This window comes from Lichenostomus cassidix, chromosome 2 (assembly GCF_008360975.1).
Source record: "Lichenostomus cassidix isolate B80296 chromosome 2, HeHo_3.0, whole genome shotgun sequence".
NCBI lineage: Eukaryota > Metazoa > Chordata > Aves > Passeriformes > Meliphagidae > Lichenostomus > Lichenostomus cassidix.
In genome coordinates, this window is record NC_139482.1 from 17,530,981 (window position 1) to 17,556,590 (window position 25,610).

At 42.9% G+C, this 25,610-nt stretch overlaps 1 protein-coding gene and 1 long non-coding RNA gene across 4 annotated transcripts; one reads left to right on the forward strand and one right to left on the reverse strand.

Annotated features, from left to right (window-relative positions):
- Window positions 1-3,414: 3,414 nt before the first annotated feature.
- MSRB2 (methionine sulfoxide reductase B2) lies at window positions 3,415-13,494 on the reverse strand. 2 transcript variants are annotated; one of them, XM_085050520.1, is made up of 5 exons: window positions 13,242-13,494; window positions 11,933-12,039; window positions 10,880-10,956; window positions 6,825-6,972; window positions 3,415-4,343 (listed from the first exon to the last, which is right to left on the reverse strand). In XM_085050520.1, the coding sequence occupies exons 1-5, from the start codon at window positions 13,327-13,329 to the stop codon at window positions 4,236-4,238; spliced, it is 528 nt and encodes a 175-aa protein (XP_084906646.1). In that variant the 5' UTR covers window positions 13,330-13,494; the 3' UTR covers window positions 3,415-4,235. The 2 variants fall into 2 exon arrangements, with proteins under 2 accessions (XP_084906646.1, XP_084906645.1); XM_085050519.1 differs by lacking the exon at window positions 13,242-13,494 and adding an exon at window positions 12,993-13,122.
- On the forward strand, window positions 13,102-24,829 carry LOC146440887 (uncharacterized). Of its 2 annotated transcripts, none has more exons than XR_014849708.1 (3): window positions 13,102-13,217; window positions 24,396-24,579; window positions 24,700-24,829. It is a non-coding gene; the product is annotated as an uncharacterized LOC146440887 (long non-coding RNA). The 2 variants fall into 2 exon arrangements; XR_014849707.1 differs by having other exon boundaries at window positions 13,130-13,217; window positions 24,393-24,579.
- Window positions 24,830-25,610: the final 781 nt, after the last annotated feature.

Here is a 25,610-nt window from a genome sequence, read left to right on the forward strand (position 1 = left end):
AGTCTTGAAAAAATCTGGGCACTTCTTCAATAAAGAGCTTTGCTTTTAAACTACTTTGCCTTTGTGAATTTTGGCAGCAGCTCACACTTGGAGAGCTTTTGAGAACTCTTTCTGTAATCAGATTTTCCTGCCCTGCCCCAGGGGACTGTGGGCGAGTCACTTCCCACAGCTGTCCCCCAGCTTCCAGTTCTGTGACATGTGGCTCACCACTACCCCAAAGGGCTGGGGCGAGGCATCATTTGTGTGTGAAGAGCTGTGAAATCCGTGAGGATGAGGAGTGCTGAGCAGCACATGACATGCTGTGAGGGCAGTGTTACCATCAGCTCATCGCTGGGGCATGGCCGGAGGTGGGGCAGGCACAGGAGTATGGCTTAAAATACTTCACTGTCCAAAGCAAAAAGTCGTTAAGGGAATGAAAGAGGAGGCAGTGGAATCTTGTGGTGACAGGACCTATTTCTTCTACACCATCAGGCCAAGGTTTAAGACAGGAAAATACAAACATGCTTAGGAGTACTAGCTAAATACTCAGAAAAAAAGTGAAACCCAAGCTGAGACTTTTCCATCTCCTTCTCATGAAGGCTATATCTGGAGCCACCTCATGCTGGACATGTTTAGGGATGGCAAAAATCCTGTATTTGCACTGAGAATAGTCTCCCTTCTTTTTGTGTTCTGACCAAAATCAGACTAGGCTGTCCACAAGCATAAAAAGGAACCCAAATTATTTGCAGCATGGTGCAACAGAAAAGAGCATCACTACAATTCTGTGGACACATGGCTAAAATAATGGGCGTTACAATTTCTGCCCATTTTGATTTTCTTCTGAGTGAAGTTTCTAGTAAGAGAAACCTGCTCCTTCTTTCCCATTTTCTCTCTATCTTTTCTCTAATTTTGAACCAAGCCCTTACTACATTTGCTCCGAGAAAGAGGTCAGGTGTTGCTCTTTATGAGCCAAGTTGCCGGTGTTGGCTTAGATGTGGCTTTAATACCATAGCTGGAAAACCTTATGCTAAGTTTACCTCCCTTATTTTGATAATTCACACTCCTCTCCACCCTAAACAATCAAATACCAAGACAAGTTTTAAAAAAGCAGTGTCTGATCTATGGATGCAGTCATGAGCCATGCAGAGTCTAATTCTGGCTTGGCTGCAAATGTAATTTGAAATCTTGAGCAAGTCAATTAAATTTTTCTCATCAAGTCTTCCCTTAGTAAAATTGAGAATAGTTACTTGCTTGTAGAGATGCTGTAAAGACTAAGAAAGTCATTAAATAGTTTATTTAAGATGTAAAAATCTCTTAAGAATTATGCAGAAACCCCAATTACGATTTATAAAAAGGCTATTTAAAAACACAATGGGATAAAAAGTATCATCATTGAAACTAATTAATGAAATAACCATGGTAAAACCTCCTCAGATATGAAGGATGGAACATAAATCTGCAGTTGCCTGGCAGAGTATATTCAGCTCAGAAAAGTAGCTGTTCTTTATTCACTATGGTGGAACGAAGTAATTGCAGATACATGAGGAAATTCTTGTAGCCTATGACACTCTTTAAGAATGCCTTCCAGTATTATTGTTTTTTATTTTTCATGATCTTGTAACACTGTGGGCCTTTAGCTGGGATATGTCCTGGTGTGGTTGGCACCACAGACACAGAAGATAACAAAGTACACTGCCCCAAAGAGCTTTTGCTCAGAGGTCCCAAATGCCCCACAGTTTACACCACACTGAAGGGTGATGTGCCTTTACTCGGATTTTACACACATGGTCAAATCCACTTTCCCTGTTTGAAGCAGAACAAGGCTGCTTATCTCACTGTCTGTTTCTCAGGGTCTTCACTGTGTTTTCTTGGTGACATATCAGTGTAGTGCAGGTCAGGCGCTGCTCCTGAAGCTATGGATCTGTTCATAGGATTATGTATCAGTAACACTGCCCAAGCTGAACTGGGGCATTCCAGGACTCTTCCCTCTGGTCATCCTGCTGCATGAGTGAGGAGGCAGCAGCTGCTGCTCACCCCAAACGTCCAGTTGCATGTAGTGATGTTTGTAGATGTAAAATCTACTCTGTACTCTCTGGCAAGCTCCCTCTGTCAGTAGCAGCTACTAAGCTGCCAGTTCATTAAGACTTTATCTCCACCAACCATGTACATCCATCCAAGGTACTAAACTGAGAGTGATTTGCACACAGCTCTGTGTGGATACTTGTTTTGTCAGCTTCGTGGGCTGTTTTGTTTGTACGGCACTTTCACCTGGAAAAGGTGTCAGCAAGACCTGGAATCTCTGGGAAAAGGAAATAAACGTGTTTTGCCAGTTCTGTTCAACTTTCAGCCACTTGGAGAAATGAGGAGCATTTCCATTGGTTTCCCAGCCAAAAGTCATTGTTCTAAGGCAGACGCTGGCTTCTCCCACCAGCACTTGGCTGAACACAGAAGTCCACGTGGGAACACCTTCCCCTTTCTGAGAGAGCCCTCTCCTGTTGGGAAAGGCAAGGAGAGCAGGGAAAGCTCCTGACTAAAAAGGGCTTTTAAAGGTCAAATAACCTTTCAGTAGCTGTGCAGTAGATTTCAAGAAAAACAAACAACCAAACAGTGGATGAAAGTATATCAGAATAGGGGGGAAGACGAATTCAGAGCTTGCAAAGACTGATTTCTGTACACGTTGTGAAGGCTCGAGAGCAGAGATCTGAGCAGGCAGGCAATAGAGGGGGTAATGCAAGGGCACCCCTGAGAGGCAGAGCATGATGCAGCACAAGCACAGCAAGCTGTGTTGGGGCTGTTAGCAGACACATCTGATGGCAATGGGACTGTCACCACCTATGACCCTACTTAAAATCAGTGGCACCAAGTGTTTGCTTCAGTCATGCTGCTTCACACCTCTGGTGGCCCTTGTGCCATTCTGGTTTAGGTTGACTGTAGTGATCATTGGCTCTTTGATATTTTTAAAAGTTATGGAATTGTAGAGTTCTCCTGTAGAATACACAGGAGAATGAAAAACCACAGAGCTCCAAGACAGAAGGAGCAGAAGTAAATTCAGTGCAGCAAAGGTCCATTTTCTGAAGACACTAAACAGCTTTAAGACTACACTGGTAAATGAACACACACTTTTTATCACTGAGGCAACCAAAGTGGGGAGAATGGAAACAGTCTGTTGTAGGTAAAGCCAAATGAGATGTTGCCTAGTAACTCTCAGCAGGGAAGCATTTAAACCCAGCCAGTTTAGTGAAGCTGATGTTCTGAGTCAGAGATTATTTTCTCTGGAAAAAATTCTGAAGGAAAGAAAGCTCAATTTAATAGACACAGGATTTATTTTGCTGTTAGGACAAACCATAATGACAATACTGGGGGGAATGCAGAAGTATTTACAAACTTGTACAAGGAGGAACAGACAAGGCATCAAAAGCATCACTTTACCAAAACTGGTTTTTGATGCTGATTTATTTCTCTCAAAGACAGTAAATTTCATATTCATTTTTATTTTTGGATTCTGAAATACACAAGTGATAACAGAAGTCTGAAAATATTACACATACCATTGCATTATAATCATATAATTGTTGTAAGAGAAGTTTCTGGAGCTAACCCTATTTCAGCTCTGCTATTGGACACAGAATCAAAATAATTTATTTAAAAGAAGAAAGACTCCATGTCTCCACTGGTTCCATTGCCTGAAATAGTTTCAATCAGGTCCTGCTTCAGGACTTTGCTTTTATGGGTTCACAGAAAAGTCACTTGGCTCAGCTAAAGATCTCTCACATCAGGGGGAAGAACCCCTCAGACCTTATTTGAAGAGTCACGTTATTCTTGCTTTCCTTTAGAAGGATATGATGATTTTACAGAAGTACAGGCTCTGCCGTGATCAGCCATATATATCTGTGTTCCTGAGGGCTACAAGTACTGCTCAGAATAGGCAGTCAGGTTCAGGAGAGCACCTGATTTCAGCAGCCTCAATACCATTAATGATGATAGCTGTGAATGTGAACTATTGCACAGGTTGATTTTTTTTTTAATTTAAAAAATTCAATAAGCAGATCAACACATCACATTAGCCACGAAAAGATAGACTGCCAAAGAGTTGCAACAAAAATATGTATTTTATCAACAATGATAACAGCTAGAAAACAAAGCTACTACATAATAAACACTAAAATTTGAGTTATATATTAAAAGCATGAGAGTTTTTCACAAGCGTGCTGTATGAACAGAGAAAGAACATTCTGCAAGTCAGAGAGAGACACTTCTCACTGACCAGAGCCTGGTTTGAAGTTTAGTGAAACACTGTTGATACAGAACCTCTGCCCAGAAGGTGTGGGTCCATCATCAAACACATGGCCTAAATGGGCATCACACTGCAACAGAAATTATTACCATTTTATTATTGTATTGCTACAGAATTACAGAATCATTTAGGTTGGAAAAGACCTCTCAGGAAAAGATCAGTGGTGATTGATCACATCCATGGCACTTAATGCCATGTCCAGTTGCTTCTTGAACACCTCAAGGGATGGTGACTTCACCACCTCTCTAGGCAGTCCATTCCAATGCTTAACAAACCTTTCCATGAAGAAATTTCCCCTGATGTCCAGCCTGAGCCTCCCCTGGCACAGCTTGAGGCCATGTCCTCTCATCCTGTCTCCAGCTGTCTGGGAAGAGACGCCAACCCCCACCCTGCTGCACCCTCCTTTCAGGCAGCTGTAGAGAGCAGTAAGGTCACCCTGAGCCTCCTTTTCTCCAGGCTAAACACCCACAGCTCCCTCAGCTGCTCTCCATCAGACTTGTGCTCCAGACCCTTCACCACCTCCACTGCCCTTCTCTGGACATGCTCCAGCACCTCAGTGTCCTTCCTGAATTGAGGGACCCAGAACTGAGCCCAGGATTCAAGGTGTGGCCCCACCAGTGCTGAGTACAGGGGAACAATCACTGCCCTGACCCTGCTGGCCACACTATTGCTGAGCCAGGCCAGGATGCCATTGGCCTCTTGGCCACCTGGGCACTCACTGGCTCATGTCCAGCTGCTGTTGACCAGCACTCCCAGGTCCTTTTCCAACTTGCATCTTTCCAGCCACTCTGTCCCCAGCCTGTAGCACTGCAGGGGTTGTTGTGACTTGGCCTTGTTGAACCTCAGAGCTCTGGCCTCTCCCCATCAATGCAGCCTGTCCAGATCCCCCTGCAGAGCCTTCCTGCCCTCCAGCAGATCAACACTCCCACCCAACTCAGTGTGTCTGCAGACTGACTGGGGCTGCCCTTGATCCCCTCATCTGGATCATTGATAAAGATATTAAACAGACCTGGGCCCAACACTGAGCCCTGGGGAGCTCCACTGGTGACCAGAAACCATTGTTACTGCATTATTACCATTGCAATTATGGACCAACATTATGCTGGTATCTACTGTGATATCCTGAATAAAGAAACTTTTATGATTAAATCACTATTGAGTTGTGTGAGTGGGGGAGTCCTGGGGAGTGACAAGAAATCACATCTGGTCAGTGGGCAAATATCTGCCTCCAAACAAGCAGATCCCAGAAGAGCAAGTCAAAAGGCATTAATGCCAGAAAGTTCAGGAAATGAGTGAGAGGATCTAGACATTTCAATATATCATGAAATTTTCAAGTTAATTAATAAGTTACTGTAGGTCCTTCTCACAGATCAACTGAGGATTCCCCCCTCAAACTAGCGAGGTGAAAATATTAGACTCAGTATAGCTATCAGTGACACTATAAAATTGGAAGGCTGTCTTCTGCTGGGGCTCTTGAAGGTGCTCACTGCATATGGCTGCAAATGTGAACTCTACCAAGATAATGGACTGTAGTAAATTCTTGTTACATTTGCAGATGTACCTAATCCTGCTGCAAGCATGCTGAAGGACAGCATGAATAATTTTAACTGTTTAGAAAACCAGACACACACAGACATTGAAAAAAACAAAATCCAGATGCAATTAATTAAATTCAATTGCATACTTTTATACCTTAACAAAAGTAAGAAAGATTCAGGATTGGGAAGAAATGGTTAGGGGTGGAAATTCTTTGGGTATTACAGCAGATCCCAAAATAAATGTGTCTGTGTAATATGGGCTGTGGAAAGGTAAAGGTGTAAGGACAGGAACACCATTTCTAACACACCTGAACAGCCTCTAACCCCTGCTGCAGGCTGCACCCAGCTGCAGTGCTATGTCCAGCTTTGCACTCTGCTTCCAGAAGGAAAAGAGTCAGTTGGGAAGAATGCAAAACAGAGCAATAGGATGATCAGCACACTAAAAAACACTGCATAAAAAGGAACACTTGAAGGAACTGGACCTTTCTAGTGTAGAAAAGAGATGACTGAGGGATTCAAAATAGCTAGAAAGAATAGAAGGGTGACTTCTGTGAAACAAGAGAATCCACAGAAAATAGCTTTGGAGATGCAGGGCACAACCACCACCCTGCAAGGCAAATAGTAATGGCTGCAAATGGCTTCAATGGCTGGTGTCTCAATCTCTGCATAATTTAAGAACATGTACAGCAAATATTTAACAGGACTGAATGAGGAAGAACTGTCCCTGTGATGGGTCAGGTGCAGGGACCCTATCTCAGAGTCCTTTCTACTGTCTCTTTTCACACCTTGCCATACACCTTGAGTAAATTTTCTGTCCAAACTCCAGCCCTTGGCTGTACATACACAACTGCTTTCTCCAGCCACATACTTTTCTTCATCCCAGGCTGAGACAGAATGGCTCCAGTGATCCTGTAATTCTCACTGCTGTATTTAGGTAGATTCATTCATGGTCATAAATAAACCTTCTCTACTAAGATTTGTGTCTTTGTGCATCATCTCCAAAATAAATGTACCTGTTTGCAGACGACTTCAGTTCTAGTTGATCCCAGTGAGTTGTCTGGTCGTCTCGTGATATTGGTGTTACTTTCATCTCTGCCACAAGTACCATAAGCCTCAGAAAACGATGGCCATCCAGTCCCAGAATTGTACTTCTTTTCTGAGCTACAGTGGAAACCAGATCTTCTTGTTAATTAATAACAGAGATGTTACAAAAGAGTCTGCTTCTGTTAAGAACATAGGCTTTTTTCCTCATTCCTGTGTTGTACCACTATTAATAATATTTGGCACAGTAGAAGTTTTCTCACTGACATCAAACTGTGCTGGAAACTCTTTTCCAAAGGGAATTCTCGATCAACTCACAACAGGAGATTTTGCCTCACTGTTTCTATTTCAATGACAGGTTGGTATTTTATAAAGCTTGGGAAACGGTTTTTCCTGATAACTGTACTATACTAACACTATACTAACACTATGCTATAGTGGTTAGCTGAATTACACCTACAAAGTTGCAGTTTGAAGCCTGGCCCAATCCAGCAATCTCAGAGAAGAGCGTTTACAAGAAGAAACAAGTAGACAAAGGCTGGGCTGGCCCACCAGACCAGGCTCGTGCCTGATGGTGATGGCTTTGTCTTGCAGTCAGCCATCAAGCTGGTTTGGAAAATCACACAGAGCCTTGCTCAAGTCATCAATCAACCAATGACAAATCCTCACAGCACAGAGATCTACTTTTCCCAAGAGATAATCACAGCCATAAGAAACAGCACAAGAGCCTGGCAGCTTGTGGGTGCCTCCTGTTAACATGCAGGGTGACCAGCACTGTTTAGCTGCATATTAAAACCTACACCTTGTTGGAAAATATGATCAGAAGATATTTTTGGGATTTGGTATAGAAATGAGATAATCTCTCCTACTTAAAATTGTGCAAGCTTTGACAGCAATATGAACCTTCTCTTATCGAAGAGGGACCCAGTGTGAGTTAGAGCAAGAAATGAAGGTCGGTTCACATAATGTAAGTGGTCACTCAGATAAGTGGTCTGGAGATTCACCACAGCCATTTCCTCTCGGTTTCCCACGGGTTTTCCCAAATCCAATGCTCTTACTGGCATCTAGTGGTGGATGGAGACATCAACACCAGCAGCAGCTCGAGCAAAGGATTAGAACGTTAGTTAAGACATAATTTTAAACAAAGTATATAGTATGTATAATGTATATTTTGGTGGGCTGTTAACACCGTGAAGAAAAATCTGAAAATCTTAATTTCAACGCCTTTCATAAAGACAAGACAAACAAGCTGGACAAAAAGTTTTAAAAATCCAACCCAAAGAATAGTGCATGAGCCACCATTTTCATAATCATCTGTACAGGGCTGTTGTTGAGCAATGCAGCTGTGGAAATAAAAGAGGATTTGCAAGCACAGAATGACCAAAGGCTAGTTTTAGTGTGAGCTGTTGCTTAGTCCTATACATCAATGCACAAATAGCCATGAGAAATGTTCTCCTTCCTCTCCTCTCCATAAATCCAGAGAGAAACAGGACACAGCACAGGAGCAGCCTACTCTGAAGCAAAAGCAGTTTGCAGACTCTGTGTTTGTGAAGGGCCTTAGGGCTCCAGGCCAAAGAGAGCTCCCTGCTTTCCCTGCCACAAAACCACATGAGCACTGTACCTGCCAGCCACAGAGCCCCCAAGAGTAACCTGGGGTACACATATCCATACATGACTTCTGAGCTTCCCTGACATACATCTGCTCTGTTCTTTTTTATCAAAACTCTTTGTTTTTTTGACACAGGGATCCTTATGCGTATTCACATGTAGACAAAAAGATCCTCTCTAAAAACACACAGAGTCAAGGAAGGTCTTTAACACTGTGTGGGGTTTGTATCTGACTGACTCTGTCCCTTACATGCCACTCACAATACCTATTGTAGGTGTGTTGCACTGCTAAAGGAATGATCTTTTGAGCTGTTAAACTTGCTCTCAACAGAAATTGTCTCTGTGTGGTTTTATTAACAGTAATATCCCTTAGATTCCCTAATAGAAACATTTTAGTACCCAAAAATATTGCTGTTCAAGATCATATTTGTCCTTTGAAGTATTTCACCACTTAATTTATGGATAAATGGACTTTCCCTAAACATATGCATTAGATTAGCCTTCGACACACCATTCCTCCAACACATGTCATTTACTTTGATCCCTATTTCAGTTGTCCTGGATGGAATCCAGATAATTCTAAAAAGTGCTTTTTGCTGTATGAATCTCAGCGGTAGGTTTATGATTTGATGAAGGTTTGAGATTTCATTAAAGCACCACAATTTGCTATCTATAAAGGTTAGGGGTTTGTTCCATGTATTTCCAACTCTTTCAAATGAATATTTGGTAGCAGAAGGTAATAAATTCTGGTATAAATGTATACACCCATGTTTCAAAGAAAGGAAGAAATACTTCATGTTTACCTGAACCTAATGATCTAATGCATTTGAAAAAGAAAGAACATTTTTAATGGACTAGGAAATAAACATGATGAATGAATCTCTTATCCAATACCCTTTCTCCCCCTCATTGCTAGTGTTCTCCACAGCATAATACCTCCATGGAAAATACATTTTCAGACCACGTTGCACATTTAATAGCTTCCAATTTTCTTACAAGTTTTGAGGGTTTTTTTTCCCGAAAGTTTGGCTTTTTTTGTCTACAAGGCTTTGTGTTACCTTGTGCTGTGAAGAAAAGTACTTCTCTGAGAGCTGGACAGTGGAAAAGGCAGCCTGACTGCTTGGTTATATTACTATTTTGTTACTAGTCTAACAACAGAAGCAATTCCCTCCTCTCTCTTCGTGTTGGTCTGTCAATATCAATTGTCTAATATAAAAGATGCCTAAATTGAGGAAAAATCTGAAGGAATTCTTCCACAGCTTCATAATTTAAAATTTCTCTAATTTATCTGAATTTTCCAGAGGTATTTTAAGGTTTTATATTTGTCTTCAGGATATTTTGTAATGCTGAGCTAACATCAGAAATAAATTTATTTATAAGTGTTCATTAGCAATCGTCTACAGAAAATTAGATGTTTAAGCAAATGTATGTTTGCATAACAATAGTTTTCTGCACTAGGCCAAAGGAAAACTAATTGTACACAATTATCATTTAATTGCTTAGTTTAGGTTTATTTTCAATACATCCCTTATATTTTCCCCTCTGTTCTTACTCTCCAGATCTCTTGATCCTTAGCATCCCATTTGAAGTTCTGATTTGTGATTCATCCTTTAAAGTCTTCATAAACTTGGGCATATCAGCCACATTTCATTCAACTCCCAGCTGGGAATAAATAAGGGCTATTTTCTAGACCAAAAATATGAAAAACTGTCTTTCCTGGTTCAGTCACCAAGAACAAAACACCCTCTGCACATCCTAGTCCAAGGCACTCTATTTCCTTTTACTTAGATGTTAATGAAGTTGCAAAATACATAGTATTGGAAAGAGAACAGAGGTTAACCGTGCAGTCATTTGCAGCCAGGTTTTTAAAAGTAAATGTAAACAAAAAGGCAAGAATAGTGGAATTTAATTTAGGGAACAAAGAGGGGGTGGGGGTGAAGCAAAGGCCTCAGCTCCAATGTGAGGGACCAAGTAATAAGAACATCACAACAGTAGAAAAAAGGCAGACCAAGGTCCCTCCAGCATGAGTGGAAGAAATGAGTATGGGGGAGCACACGAACAGAGCAAACACACAGTGATACTCATGCATAAATACACATATTTTGTGGCAGCTTGTGGCTTAAGGACCTCCTAAACAGAGAATTATTATCAACCAAAAAGAGCAGTGTGTGTCAGGAGAAACAGGCAGACCCTACTGGAACAATCATGTGCTGGCTACTGGCAATCCTCATGAGCTCAAGGAAAAGGCTTACCATGTATCTGTATCACTCCAGGCATCCTGGAAGAGTTACACACAGCACTTGGGCACCAAGGGATTGTTCTTTGGACCAACACTTTCCAAGCCATTCATGAAAAGACATTGCCCCTCCTGCCACAATTAGTACATGTTAAAGATGCTGTGAAATCCAAAGGATGTTACCTGAAGAGTGGGGCATTGCAGCACACACAGCAGTATATTCCTGATTCTGTGTTATTCAGATAGATCCCACTGAATGGCTTTTACAATAGGAAGGAAAAAAGAGAAGTTAATAATGCAGGTCTTTAAAAGCTCACCATCTGGAACAAGCATGTAAGAATCAGACTCAAAACAGGAGAAAAACCATAAAAAGTAGGCTTTGCAGGGGGGCTTTGAAGAACAAACATTAGCAGCCCAAAGAAATGAAGGGGAGGATGCCTTTGGATTAGTAGTGAAGACTACCCCCTACCCCCACAAACTTTGAGACCAGTCAGATACATAAATCATCCAGGTACCAAGCATGGAGTCATAACCTCCAAGGAACTGGTGAAATGTGCAGCATCCCAAAGGCCAGGGCTCTGCTATGGACTGCCACAACCTTAAAGTGGCTTTACAAAGGGACTCTCCTCCTTCCTGCATGGTCCAAGATCCTTGTTTCACTGATATGGATTTGGGCAAAGTTCACATGGCCTAATCCCATGGTACTTGCTCCACGTGTGCAGAAGATCTGCCTCTGGGCTAGGGACAACCAGCACTCCACCCACAATGCTACCTGGCCTCCATCACAGAAGGAGGAAAGGCATGGACATATGGGTGTGTGATCTGGCACATGAGGGATAACCCATCTCCTGAAGGGAGTGCTGTGTTTAAGATTTCCATGGTTAATCTACATATGGTCAAAAACCCGAGCCTACAGGACAAAAACATGATCTCACTCTCCTCTGGAGGGGCCTCTACTCCTACTACACAGATGGCTGATCTGGCAGCAAAGTATCCCAGAAAAAAAAAACTCAATAAAATATGAAAAGAATGCAGAATGTTTTTCATCTGCAAAACAGTCTGGGTCAGAACAAAATCCACCCCATTCCGTATGTTGAGTCTAACTTTCACCCACAGGAAGGCAGGGGAAATCCTGTGAAGAAACTGAGTGGTGACAGCTTCCCAAGGCAGGTTTTTCAGTGCCCAGCAGACAGAGGAGGTGGCTCACCCTTGGACAGCATTAGCACTTTTGCTCACCGGTTCAGTTCCTTTCTCTCGTGTAACATAGAATTGCTCCGGAGTCAATTTTTTTTTCCAGTCTGTAGCAACAGTTGCTTCAGCTTGTTTAGTCAGAGAACCTGTGTCTTCAATTGGATACAGAAAGATAATTTAGTAAGATAAGTTAGATTCCATTGATGCTTTTCATCATCATCTCAGTTCTCCCAAAGGCTCTAGGGGTACAGACTGAGCACAGAGGGCAGTTCAGGGACATGAGCAGGGGTGAGTGCAGGACTTTGCATCTGCTCTCCATTTGGTGTGCTACGTCCAGAGAGCAGCTCCAGCAAACTGCTTGGGAAGGCTAGTAAAGGAAATGGGTACCTATGACCCAAGGTACCACCCACTCTCCCAGCGAAGCCCTCTGCCCTGGCTCAGGATAACTGGTGGTCTGCTGGTGCTCCTTCTTCATCCCTGGGTATCACTGAAAGGCTTGGCAAATCTCTTGGAAACCCTCAGAAACTCAAACTAATGTTCATCCATGGGCTATTGAACACTGGCAATTTTCACAGGCTCCAGTGAAAAGTGGTGCTAAGAAGGAGCACTGGAAGAAAGCAACACCTACAGCCCAAGAGAAATGGGGCCACAGTTCAGTGAGGAACACACAACAGAAGAGCAGAAGTCACCCACCATGGTGCAAACCTCCAGCATCCTCTGAGTCCATACACACCATGAGGAACACTTATGGTGTATGAGATTGGCAAAGAATTAATAGACTGGCTGAAAAACAGCGAGTAAAATAGTTTAATACCTTCCTAATAAAAAAACCGAGGTGGGGAACTACCTCCCAGCCTGCCTCCCATCAGCACGGGATCCTTGAGAAACAAACAGCTCCTGAGGAATAAACGCTTGCCTGAATTCATCTCTTACAAGCTAGAGATAAGACTGGGGGCGGGGGATGAATTTGAAAATGACAGTTTAACCAAAAAACCTACAGTTTACCCTGCAGTTCAAGCCAAACCCCTACAGCACGCTAACGCAGCCCTTTCCAAGCGGCCGGAAGGTCGGGATGCCCTTTCCCCTGCCGCGCTCCGGGCGGTACCTGAGGCTCTGTGCGCAGCGCGGGCGGCGCTCGGCAGCGGCGCTCGGAGCAGGAGGAGCAGCCCGCGGCTCCCGAGCATCCTCCGCAGCGGGCCAGCCGCCATAGCGCCGGGGCGGCACCGGGGAGACGCCGGCAGCGTGCAATCCCGGCGTTCGACCTAAACAATCACACCTGACAAAAGCAATGAATAAAGCAGCCGCTTAAATGCCGATGCGGCATTTGCAGGTAAAGGTTTCGATCGCTTCTTACCGAGAGGCAAAGAGACCAGCTTAAAAATGAGCATTCGCTGCGGCCGTAAGCATAACGAAATCCTGTTGAGACATTTGCTTGCAGCCATTCTAAGCTGTTTTTAAGGAGAACTGGTCTGGTACTTGCATGCCATACTCGTGCTGTCCTGGATGCATGTTACAGGCATTGCTCTCTTGCTATTGATCGAGGGGGGGTGAAGGGGCTGTGCTGTCTGAGGGTTTCCTGTTTTCCTGGGGTGATTTGCAGTCACAGCTGCTTTGGCTTGGCCTATAAATATACCTGTAATAGGACACGTGTTTTAGCTTGGCAGCCTGTCCTTAAAAGTAGACCTCAACACAAATTAGTTTTCCAGGTTTAGCCTTAATGCTACTGTCTGCTTTTCCCCAATAGTTCCATTTCTTATTTGGAATTAGTTTATCTTTTCCGAAGGATGTGGAAGGAAATTTTTTTATTACATTGGATAACAAAGCTAATAATGGTGTTTAATACAAAATTACTCTCTTTTTAGTCTAATTCTTCTAGCCTAATTCTAAAATCAAAGCTAAAAAATAGTCTTGTGTTATCAGGCCTGTATACACACATTTTTACTGAACCATCCTTGTGCCTAAGACAGTGAGTTCCATGGCAGCTGAGGACATCCAAGACAGCATATGATCAGTGCCATGGCTGTAATCACTGCTTCTGCTCAGATCCACGGAGTATTGCACTAAAGGATGGATATCAGCAAGGCTCCTACATGGTGCATTCACTGTCTGCAGTGGCAGGGGGGAGTGCAGCACACAGCTGATTTATGGCTTTGTCCTGTGTAATAAGACACGGTGGAGTGAAGCCAGAGTACCTGGATAAAAATCCTGGAGATGTGATGCCTGTGAGTCCTCAGGAGTGTGGTTCAGGGTGTTAGGAAAACAGTGCTGCTGGCAGGGCAGAGGGGGCTTTGCCAGGGCTCTTGGTGCTGGCAGAGGGCAGCATCCATATTATAGGCAGAGGGACAATATTTTTCCATGTTCAGCTGTTTTGGGAAGTGACAATCCTGTGATTTTTCCGAACACTTTCTAGCTTACCCCTACAGTATCTTGTATCAGTCATTTAGCCATGGTTTAGGAGGGAATTGGGAAATGTTAGGGAGCCTTTGGAGAGGAGAGACCCCATCTGGCACTCCCCCAGTTCTGGCAAGTGGCTTAGGGCTGGAAAGTGGTGGCAGGTGATGGTGTCACTCCAGGCCTCTGTCTCTGGTTCATCTGTGGAAAACAGGCCTCACATTCCTGGTCTTGATCTCAGACAGTGTTTGGTCCTGAGGAGGACAGGTAATCAATGGAGTTCTCCCTGAATTATCTGAGAAATGAAGGAGGGTGAGAGAAAGTGGTTAGTCCTGAAACTTGCATCTTTTAATGTAATTGACATTGATTTAACTGGTGGTTTTTTTAAAGACAAAATTAAATAAAAAATGAACTGTCAATATCTTCTTTGCAGCTCTCTGTTACTCTCTTGTTACCATCCCAAAATGCAGCAGTTTGGACGCAATGGGAATTGAACCAACACAGGTCTGCTACTGTGCCATTTTCCTCAGGTTCTGGTGGAGGGAAGTGACCACCTGGGTCATGCAGCTGGGGGCAGTGGGAGCACAAGGAGCACAAGGCATCAGGCTCATCATCCTCTCAGTTACCCAGCTCATTGCAAATCACTCCTTGATTAAAAAGAGGGTGATGGTGGAAGAGGAAGATGCCATTCATCCCAATAGCTGTGATCCACATTTGAGGTGGTGCATGGCACAGCAGATCCTCCATTTTCCCCTCCAACAGAAGCCTGACCTGCAGTCATCCAAACCAGCATGACAGGTCTTCTTCAAGTGGAAAACAACCCCCCCAGCTGGATGTAATTCATTTTTCAGATCTTCAGTGCTGAAAAACCAAATCATTGTCCTGTCATGCTTGTAATGTTGCCTCCCATGGTTACAGCACACACCAAGCTGTGTAGCTAGGCAGACATCCGGCCTGCCTTTCTCCCCATAGACTGTTCTAAAAGCCAATTAAGCTGTTACTTAATTTTCATCCTATTTTTTTCTCCCTTATGCACAAAGGGAAGCAGTTAAAAATCTCCCCTAGCTACATTATGTAAATTTTCAAGTAAATTCTCCCTGAGTTGTAATTCAGCAGATTTATTGTTAAGAATGTCACCTGACTCCAGCACGTACACGAGCTGCATCCAGGGAAGGATCCTCATCCAAAACACAGTATCCCATTAGACACATGTGCATGGGGAGAAGCTCCTCAGCTCCTCCCATAGCGTGGCTCTGTGCCGAGGCAGCAGCAGCAGCAGCAGCACATGTGCAGGCGAGAGCAGGAGGGAAGAGGGAAGCAGTCACAGTCCAGATTATCCTGCTAATATTTATTCCTGCCTTAACCATTTCCTGGCTCAGGCTCTGTCTTGACTGACGGCTTTGGGGACAAGCAGAGCATCACGTAATGCCTACGCTGCAGATACTGAGCAGTCAGCCAGGAAGCAGTGAGGTGCAGAAGTCAAATGAACCCTGATCAAATTCAAACCTCTGCTTACACAGCTTTTGTTAATAAAGCCCCTTGACATTACTATGTGTGGGAGAAAACACTGAAATTATGGTGGTTTTATTTTGTAGGCATTTGTATGCAATCAGTTTTGCTCTGCTCACTTTGTCATACCTAATGCACCTATGGGGTGATTCCATTGAAATGTGTGGGAGCTCAACATGCAAGAATTTGTCTTGGACCTGTCACTTGTAGTGGTGCTGTGTGCCCAGGTCCCTGGGGAGTGAAGAACTGGGGCCTGGCATAAGCCCTTCAGTGATAGGTTTTATCTGTGGGGAGCTCTGTTTGCCCCCACAGAAATCCTCAATGCTTTTGTGGGAAATACTGCAGTAACTCCACATCCTTCCTCAGCAGGCTCTTTCCTCTCCTCTAATAGACTTGATCCAGCTCCACAGCCAGCCTCCAGCCACTCAGGTGTGATGAAACTCTGAGTTCTTGGAGTGTTTCCACATGGAAACACTATCTAAAGATATGTGATAATGCTCTGGTGCTGAATTCCAGTGATGGAAAGATATTTTGGCAAAATTTGGTAGAAGCAGAAGTGTCAAAATACCTTGGAAAAGGATATTGCTGGTTTCCAGTGACACACAGAGACTGAATGCAGATCTGAACCCCCCTGAAGCTGATCTATGCATTCTGCTTAGGTTCATTTCTGGAGCAGCCTGATGTGATTCAGGTCAAAGACATCATCAGAAATAATGAACACACATCTTCTTGCTTTGTTTGCTTTATGGTTTAATATTTCTTTTTGCTAATCATAAGCTATAGGATACCTGATTATTCTAACCTTTATTTTTAGAAAATAAGAGGTCATATTTTGGACTAGCTTAAGCGGGAGCCTTCTGTTGGAGTCTAAGGGTGGAATTTGAACAGAAGAGAATGGAATAGAATAGTTCCAGTTAGAAGGGACCTACAGGTTTGGTCCACTGTGACAAATGCTTTGAGCTGCATTAGACCAAATGCCCTCCATAGGTGGTCCTGTCCAGTAGAAATCATTCTAGGATTCTAAATGCTATGAGAAATTTCTTGCAAAACAAGTGAAGGCATGAATTCAAAGTGAAATGGATAGTTTGCAATCACTCCTTGACAGAAAACTCTACTCTGCAACTGAGCCCCTGGTTCAGCTAAAAGTAGACATGCAGTCTGGTGTGGAGTATGTGTATCTTCAGGGGCAGCTATTGGGAAGCAACAAATCCAGGCTATTTCCCTGCATTGCCCTATGCATCCCATGTGTCATACCATCCAAGTTTCTTGAGCCACACAGACAGCAATAATACATTCCACAAACTTTGTGTGATTTCTTATCCCTTGTGTCCCAAAGTAGTGCAGAATGGAGATGGTTCTTCCACACAGTACCCAAAGCCTGAACAGAGCACTGAATGAACACTTATTTGGCAGCAACTGCCATAGCAGCAGCTTTCTGTAGGTTATCTCAAAGGATTTACCACCCTGAACTAAGCCCTGACCATCTGTTCTATTCTCTCATTACAAATGCAGAAAAAGTTAATTCATGATTGCATCATAAAAAAGTAAAATATAAATGATTTAAGAGTAGGGTATGTCATGCTTCACACTCTGATTGGGAAATTGGCTCTCTTCAGTAGAGTGACTTCCGTGATAATAGAGATTGCCTTTTTTCCCCCAGAAAAATGGGAATTACTGAAGAATGGGGCTTGCTAGAACAAGTTTTAGTCCCACTCATTAATCTTAGATTTATTTTTAAATTTGGGATTCATGTAAGTGAAGTTATGAATCTTATTTCCTTCTCTCTTTTGTGAGCCCACAAAGATTTATTTTTAATGTTTTTTCTAATCAGGGAAAGCACAAAACCATGCTCTTTAAAAATTCCCCAAAGACTGCATTTTCCCCATCTCACCTTTGCTGAGATGCAGGTACATCTGGTAGAGTGACCCACTGGTTTTGTGCAGGTAACTCACCTTCACTGCAGTGCTCTTGGTTAGAAGATAAGCAGAAAGCAGGGAGCTGAGTGTGCATTCTCCACTTCCTACAAAGGACCTTAAGTTCTTTTGTACTGCCACTGCCCCAGTCACCAGTGGTGGTAATGGCTTAGCTGGGAGTTCTAGTTCTGATTGACTTGTGTAAGACCTCTTTGCACATCTGTCCTCCGGAAATCTCGATGCATTTGAAAAAGTTAAGAGGCTAAGAAGTTTGTTATGTTTTTTTATGTGGTACATCTGCCTGCCACCAGCACCTCTTACCAGTGCGAAGTGTTGTGCTCAGAGTCTGCAGCAGAGCTTTCGGCACCCCTAAAGGCTGTGCCCTGGGTTGGGGGGGTTTGATGGGGCACTCAAACACTCTGTGGCTCCCTGCAAGGGACACCTGCCTTGTGGCCAGATATGGATGTTGGACTCACCTCTTGATTTCACTAGGGAAGGAATTACAGAGTAAGGAACAGCACTGTTAATAAAGTTGATGGACAGTAGAGGGGATTATATATCTAAAAATAATTTGACATCTGTGTTTTTGGAGCTTTTTTGTTTTAATTTTATTTTCCCAGTTACATAAAACCAGATTTTGATTTTATCAAATGGATGTGTGAACTGAAAAATAAGAAAGATGTATTAAGGTAGAAGCAGTGGAAGAGACTCTAGTTCAAAAAACTGCCTAAGGGGTGTGCAGGTGCACAGTGTGCAGTTCTGCACTACCTGAGTGCTTTGCCTGCCTTAAACTCATTCTTGTAGCAGTACTTCAAGATTCAGTTATAGTCCTTGGTCTCCAGTATGCTCACCAAATATCTGTTGGAAAAACTGGCAATCTGTTCTCAAGGCATGATCTGGTTTTCCGTTTCATGAAAATGAAGTGCCTGGTGGCAGTCTGGCCCAGCACATCCTGCTCCCAGAGGAACAGGAGTTGGGGTTTCCTATCCAGGACCTATCTGAGCAGCTCTGAGCTGAGCAAAAACTTCTCCAGATTCATGTGATATCAAGTCTGTCCAGATCTCTGGGGAGAACCTAATTCTGTGGGACCTTCAGGTGAGGAGCCTTTTAAAAGGCAGAGTGTAATGAGTCAGTGCTGCTGTGGTAAATGCTTTTGTCTTGTCCATATCTGCTATATAGGAAGAGGGTAGAAAGGATCAGAGCAGGCTCTAGATTTCACATGGACCTCTTATTTCTACACCATACTGAGATTCATGTAGCAAGAGAAAATACTGGTAGGTCAGGTATTGTTAGCACATTTGTTAGGACATTGCTTTAATTTCTGAGTGCCAAGCGCAGATACCTTCCCACCATATCTAATGTTCAGCAGTGTTTCAGTATCAAAACTGAGCACAGACATGATTGAACTCTGTGCTACTCTTTACTACTGAATTTCAGTGGTCAGCAAATACTCAGCAAGTGACAAAAACACGCTGAATCAGTGGTAGACCCTGGATGAGGCACTGAAACAGGTTGCCCAGAGAAGCCGTGGATGTCCCATGCCTGGAAGCGTTCAAGGTCAGGTTGGATGGGGCTTGGGGCAACTTGGCCTAGTGGATGGTGTCCCTGCCTATTGTGGGGGGTTGGAATGAGGTGAACTTTAGGAGCTCTCCCAGCTCAAACCATTCTATGATTCTGTGACTCCCATTCCTCCTCTATCCCAAGGTAACAAAAGCTACAGACAATCCCTGTGTAAATAACTGCAGATTTCTGACCAGAGGTTTTGCTCTGAAGAAGACACCCTGAGCACTGGACAAGTGTGATCCTTGGCACATGGGACACTGCATCCTGAGCTCACCCTGCATTTCACATTATTTGTGTTTTAGACCTGTACCACATGCCACACAGTTTTTGGCTTGTAGAAACTGCAGTGAGCTACTTAGACCCAGCTGTAAATTTGGCAAAGTCAATTCCTGGTAATTTCTTGTCATTGGGAATTCCTGAAGAAATGTAGTACCTGAATAGCCCAATGTTTGGGCTTACAGTCCCTGACTTTTTTGCACATATTTATACCTAGAAGCCAGCCTTTATTCTCCTAGTTCTCTCTTTGGTAATGCAGCTCCCATTAATAGCAGGTGAATGTAGGATTAAACCCACTTACATTAGAAGTCTGCAGCAAAAATAGTGTAATGAAAAGAAACTGGCACTCACAGCATGTGATTCTTCTGTATGATCTACTGTGGATAAACTGTGTCTTAAGAGTGCCCATTTGTCACAGAATTCTCCAACTTTGGAAATTAGATATCATTACCAACATCTGTTATATCTTGGGACACTGAGCAGACCTCCAGTCTTTCATAATATGTTCCCTAATGCCAATTAAAACTAATGACTTGACATTTTGAAAAGCCTTTTGACTCTTTAATATCTTTTTGACACCTGGCCTTTAAGGAATCTTCTTTCAGACTGTGTCACTAAAAGCACCTTGCTCAGAGAAGCTCATACTAAAAAGGAATTAAAAACATGCCATGGTGTGGGTTTTTTTGTTCAAATCCTTCTTATAACTAGGAAGCACTGCTGATCTGTAGAAAAAAGATGTGCTGTTTTTGAATGGGATAGAGTTAATTTACTTCATAGTAGCTGATATGGGGCTGTGCTTTGGATTTGTGCTGGAAACAGTGCTGATAACACAGGGATGTGTTTGTTACTATTGAGTAGCTCTTGTGCAGCACCAAGGCCTTTTCTGCTCCTCACTCCACCAGCTAGTGGGCTGGGGCTGCACAAGAACCTGTGAGGGTACAGAGGCAGGACACTGATCCCAAGTGACCAGAGGGACATCCCATAGCATATGGCATTGTGCTCCATATGCAAACTGGGGGGAGAAGCAGGAAGGGGGAGGACAATTCAGAGTGGTGTCGTTTATGGTGGTGGTGGAGTCTTGGTGGAGCTCCTAAAAACCTGGAGGTGTTTAGAAAAGACTGGACACGGCATTTAGAACCATGTTCTAATAGATGTGGTGGTGTCTGGTCAAAGGTTGGTCTCAATGATCTCAGACGTCTTTTCCAGACTAATTGATTCTGTGATTGTGATTGTGATTGTGTTTGTCTTACCAAGTCACCATTAACATGTGATGATGCCCTGCTCTCCTGGGGATGGCTGAATACCTGCCTGGCCATGGCAAGGGGTGAACGAATTCCTTGTGTTGCTTTGTTTGCATGTGCAGCTTTTACCTGTTAAACTGAGTTTTCTCACTTTTCTGATTCTCTCGTTTCCCTTACAGGACGGGGAGTGCATGAGTGCCTTTGTGGGGCTGACGGCTGATGTTAAACCACTACAGGATGTAGATTAGAAAACACAAGAGATGAGTACCAGACACAGTAAGACAATCTAGGGATACCTCCTGGAAACAGCAAAGGAAAGCAACAAAGAAATGGGGAACAGTGAGACTGCAAGTTGTGGGACCAGCAGTGGTTAGCTCAACCTTTCTTGCAACAAAGAGGTGAAACGACTTTGGACCTGTTTCTCCTTCACAAGAACTTGGCACCATGTTTTTAGCAAACTGGCACAACACTGGCACAGCCCTGGCACCACAAAAAGGAAAGATGTTACACACTATGTAGCCTATGGAGAGGTTTGTTATGTTTATGCAGCATGGATGAGGGAGAGAAAAACAGCAGCGAATACCTCTTGCTGAAGAGCTTTTTTTTGTCTCTTATTCTAAATTAGGCAAAGAGATCCTCCAGAGCCCAAATATTTGGTCTGCTGAAAGACAAGGTCAAAGAAACCCTGGGCTGTGCTGACTTGCAAGGCAGGACTAGCCTGAGGAGAGCTGGTTGTGGACAGTATTTGAGTAGGTGGGTGTAGTCTGGGCAAAGGGCTGCATGAGAACAGGACTTGCTGCCTACTTTGATATGATTGCTCTTCTCATCTTGCTGTATTTCCCCCAACATCTATGCAACTTCGAGCAAGAACTAGCTTAAATTATGTTTCGTACAAGATTTCCATAGATGGCATCTTAGCATGTCAGTAAAACATCAGTGAGCTGGAAGAACTAGCTGGTTCATTAGCATGCAAATAAGCTCACTCCTTCATGAAAGAAAAGCTTTTACTAGCTCATTGTACCTCCAATACTCCATTTACTTCCATGTCCTACAAATAACATTTTTATAGGTCAAAGACACGGATGTGTGTGTATGTGTATGTCTCTCCCCCTGCATTTCTCTAATTCCTGTGCATACCCTACCTGTACATGAATTCTAAATTTTGTGTGGGTAACAGTGGACAAGGAAGGCCAGATAAAATTATTCCACTATTTCCGATATTTTTCAGTGTCAGAGACAGTGTTTTTATAATAGAAAAATAATAAGCTCATTAAGAGGGCCAAAGGACTGTTAATTTATCTGCAAAGATCTGCTGCAATGTCAGTACTGGTGAACTGAAAAAATCACGTCCCATATACACAGTTGTATTGCAAAGGCCACAGAAAGAGCTAGAGCAGAGTCTTTTAGTCATTTCCCTCTGTGCCATTTGGGAAGAGGTGCAGCTGCCTGGGAGGAGAGAAGGAGCAGTGGCACAGCTGTAGAGCTAGAGGATTTGTGTATTGGATGTGCCAGTGGGCAGCTCTACATGCATTTCTGTGCTATGTGATTTCATCTCCATCTAAAAGTATTTTTAAATCCCTAGACACATAGAAATCCCCTCAGCTGTGAAGTGCTGAACCTAGCAGAGTACTCTGGAAATGCAGAAATGTATTTGGGCCATGCTCTTTACCTTTCCTGTACTGACAATTGCTGGAGATGGGTTACTTGCTTGGATGGACTTCTGGCTTGAGCCTGTCTGTCCATTCTTATGCTTTCTTCTTCTACTTTGTTGTAATGTGTTTGGGCTTTTATTTACATAGGAATTTGTTTGGAGGTTTTTTTTTTTTGTTTGATGGGTTGATTGGTTTTGGAGGGTTGGGGTTTTTTTGGGGTTTTTGCCTTTTTTTTTTTTTCCTTTTCTTTTTCTTTTTTTCAGTCTTCCGAAGGAAAGCAGGTAGTGCCAAATAGTTGTTGGGAGGAAGACTCTTGTATAAACCAGCAAGAAGGCTATGAATATAGTAAATGTTTCAGTGCACTTTCTATTGTAAGTAAGTTGACACACTGGACAGTAAATGTTTACTGCCTGTGCAGTTTCCATTCTTACACTCTGTGTTGATAATGAGCTGGATTTACAGAGAAATGAATCATGTAGCAGAAGAGGTGCAGATTTATGCAAAGAAGCTATGGATGAAATAATATGTTATCATTCAAAGCCCACATTAATTAATAAAAGACTTATTTTCACCTGAAGACAAGTTTAGTGAGAAAAGTAACAGAATAAAAGTTGCTCTTGGTTCTGAAAACAAACACCTATTTTGTTCTAGAGCTTTCAGGATCCAAAATTAATCACCAACAGAGATTTCCTGGAGAAAGGGCTCATTTCAATTTCTAAATGCACTGTAGTGCATGGTTTGAGGGAGTGTGTCCTGACAATGTTTAGCAGTGGGTAAACAGAAACTATTTGAAACGTCCCAGTTCTATAAATTACACTGCAGTTGTTCCCTGCTAGCATAAAGATAAAACAAGTGTAAGTTAACCTCAGTGTTCCTACTGCTTAGGGATCAAGGGCAACAGAAGGGAAGCATGGAAGTGCTGGTGGTACTGCTGCCAGCAATCTGTACAGCCTCAGTGCCTGCCGAGGGAAGGATAGACCACTTCTGCAAGCAAGGTGTTTACCAGAAGCACCCCTCAGAAACAGGTCTCAGCCAAAAACTCATCTGCAGAGCCTGGAATTATTCCCTTAGCCACACTGGTCCCAGCACACACAGAAGCAAAAGCAGATGGGTGCAGGGTCAAAGCATTAGACACTCCCATGCCAAAACCTCGACTGCAACTTGCAATCCCATTGACACCACCACCAGTTTGGTCTGCTGCTTTACTGGCTCACATTCATCAGAAAAGTAGGAATCATACCTGAACTTTTATCAACACAGTCCAGATTTGTATTTCTTCATATGCAGATGTGCTATATATTAATCATTGTGCTTTTCAATGCCAAATCAAAATGAAAATTCCTTTTAATGAGCAGTGGGGGTAGCAGGGTGTGTCTGGGGGATATGTGTGCACATGTGTGGCGTATCCCTTGCACAAGCCTTGGAAGAGACCATGCAGGAAGCTGAGCAGGGTACTACATCATGTCAACTTCTCTCACAAGCACAGACACTACAGTGAGGATGACTCAGAGGTGCCTCGTTCAAATCAGGATCTTCAGTCTCCATCCCTGTCCTGGGATAACCATCTACATGCCCTCTCTGTCAAGAAGCTGAGCACATCTCATTTGGTTTTCATTCTGCACAGCTGATGGCTGTGATGCTCATTTCTGTCTCATTGCCCAGTGGTTACAGCTGTGGAGGAATGAACCTTGTCTCAGTTCTTACCTTTGCTTAAGGCAGCTTTTCACCTTGCAGGAGAGCACCTAATTATGAGGATCTTGTTCTAGGTAGGGTACAGTTTCTACATTTTACAGTAGAAATTTACATGTCTATGCAGTAAACTAAAGTGGGTACTGGAGACCCAGACTTTTTTTTCCCAAAGGAAAAGCCTCATTGCTACCCCCAAATATTAAGCTGAAGAGGTTGTTCAACCTTTCTGTTTCTGTAGTCTATTAATCCTGCATTCTTTTCTACATGGCAGCAGATCTTCAAAAAGAGACGCAGAGTGCTTACTGGCCAGAACAGATCCTGCAATGAGGTAGCTGCAGACTGTTTTGTTCATGCTTAGGAAGGCATCAAGCCTGACTCCTTCTGTGTGACTGATCTGCCCAGTGAACTATTATGTAAAAGGAAATATGAGCCCTTCCCCATCTGCTCCTTAAATGAAGGTAGGTGATCAAATCCCTCAGGCATGGCCCAAGCCAAATGGTGTGTGCTGGGCATGTCCTGGGAATATTCACCCAGCTGAGCCCTGTAGAAACATTCAAACATTTTGTTTTCTGATCCAGTTCTGGAATGAGTGTGAGCTGAGCTGCTCTTACCAAGGCTGGCAAAATTCTTCACCAGGCCATGGACACAACTCCCTGATTAACATCAAATAAAAAAGTGTGCCATCTCTTGACTAACTTGACAAATAAAGTGCAGTTTTCAAAGTAACAGTTTGAGATTGAAGTGTCTATATTCTACCTAGATCTTAATTCTGACATCCAAGTGCATTACAATTTTGAAGAGACAGAACTCAGGTAGTACAAAGTTCAAAACTGTGAAAGACATAAAACATTTTTCGATCCCATGTTTTTGGATCATCAAATTTTGCATTTTACAATGGAGGGTATAGTATTTGGTTTTATTTGTTTAGATAATTATTTTATGTAAAGTGAGCTTATATGTCTAGAAGTTTCCCAATTTTTATTTGGAAAAACTGGTTTGTTTTTTTTTAAATATCAATTTTTATTAGAAACAATAGAAATTGCTTTCTTTTCAAGACCTCCTCAAACATAGTAAGTCATGCTTTAACATTATGGTTCCAATACAAAATAATGAAATTCCAATGTAAGAAAACTATACAAAATGATAGCTAGCAGGAAATTAATTCTGATTTTACTTCATTTTACTGGACTTTCAAAGCTGTGGGTTTCTATACTGAATCATACCTGTCAGTGAGAGCATATGACTTTCCGTTGGTCCCCTACCTGCTACATAGCAATGATAAGAAACACATCCTCCCCTTTCTCTCAGTTCTGCCAGAACATCCTGCATTTTGTTTCCAGAGTTTTCATGCTGATGTCTAGAGGACTGTTGAACATAAGGTAAAAAAAAATGAACATGAGGCCATATAAGTGAATTTACAACATAAAGATAAAACGTTCCCCTAAGGGCTACCAGGAAATCATGCTGCATGTCAGAGGAGGAAGGAGAG

What these genes read in the sequence shown, in the direction of transcription:
- MSRB2 (XM_085050519.1), bottom strand. Translation starts at nt 13,095, where the DNA reads ATGGCGGCTGGCCCGCTGCGGAGGATGCTCGGGAGCCGCGGGCTGCTC. An exon ending in TGCAATGCCCCACTCTTCAG is followed by an intron (nt 6,973 to 10,879) that starts GTAACATCCTTT and finishes TTTCCACTGTAG; the next exon opens with CTCAGAAAAGAAGTACAATT. An exon ending in CTGAAGTCGTCTGCAAACAG is followed by an intron (nt 4,344 to 6,824) that starts GTACATTTATTT and finishes TTTCTGTTGCAG; the next exon opens with TGTGATGCCCATTTAGGCCA.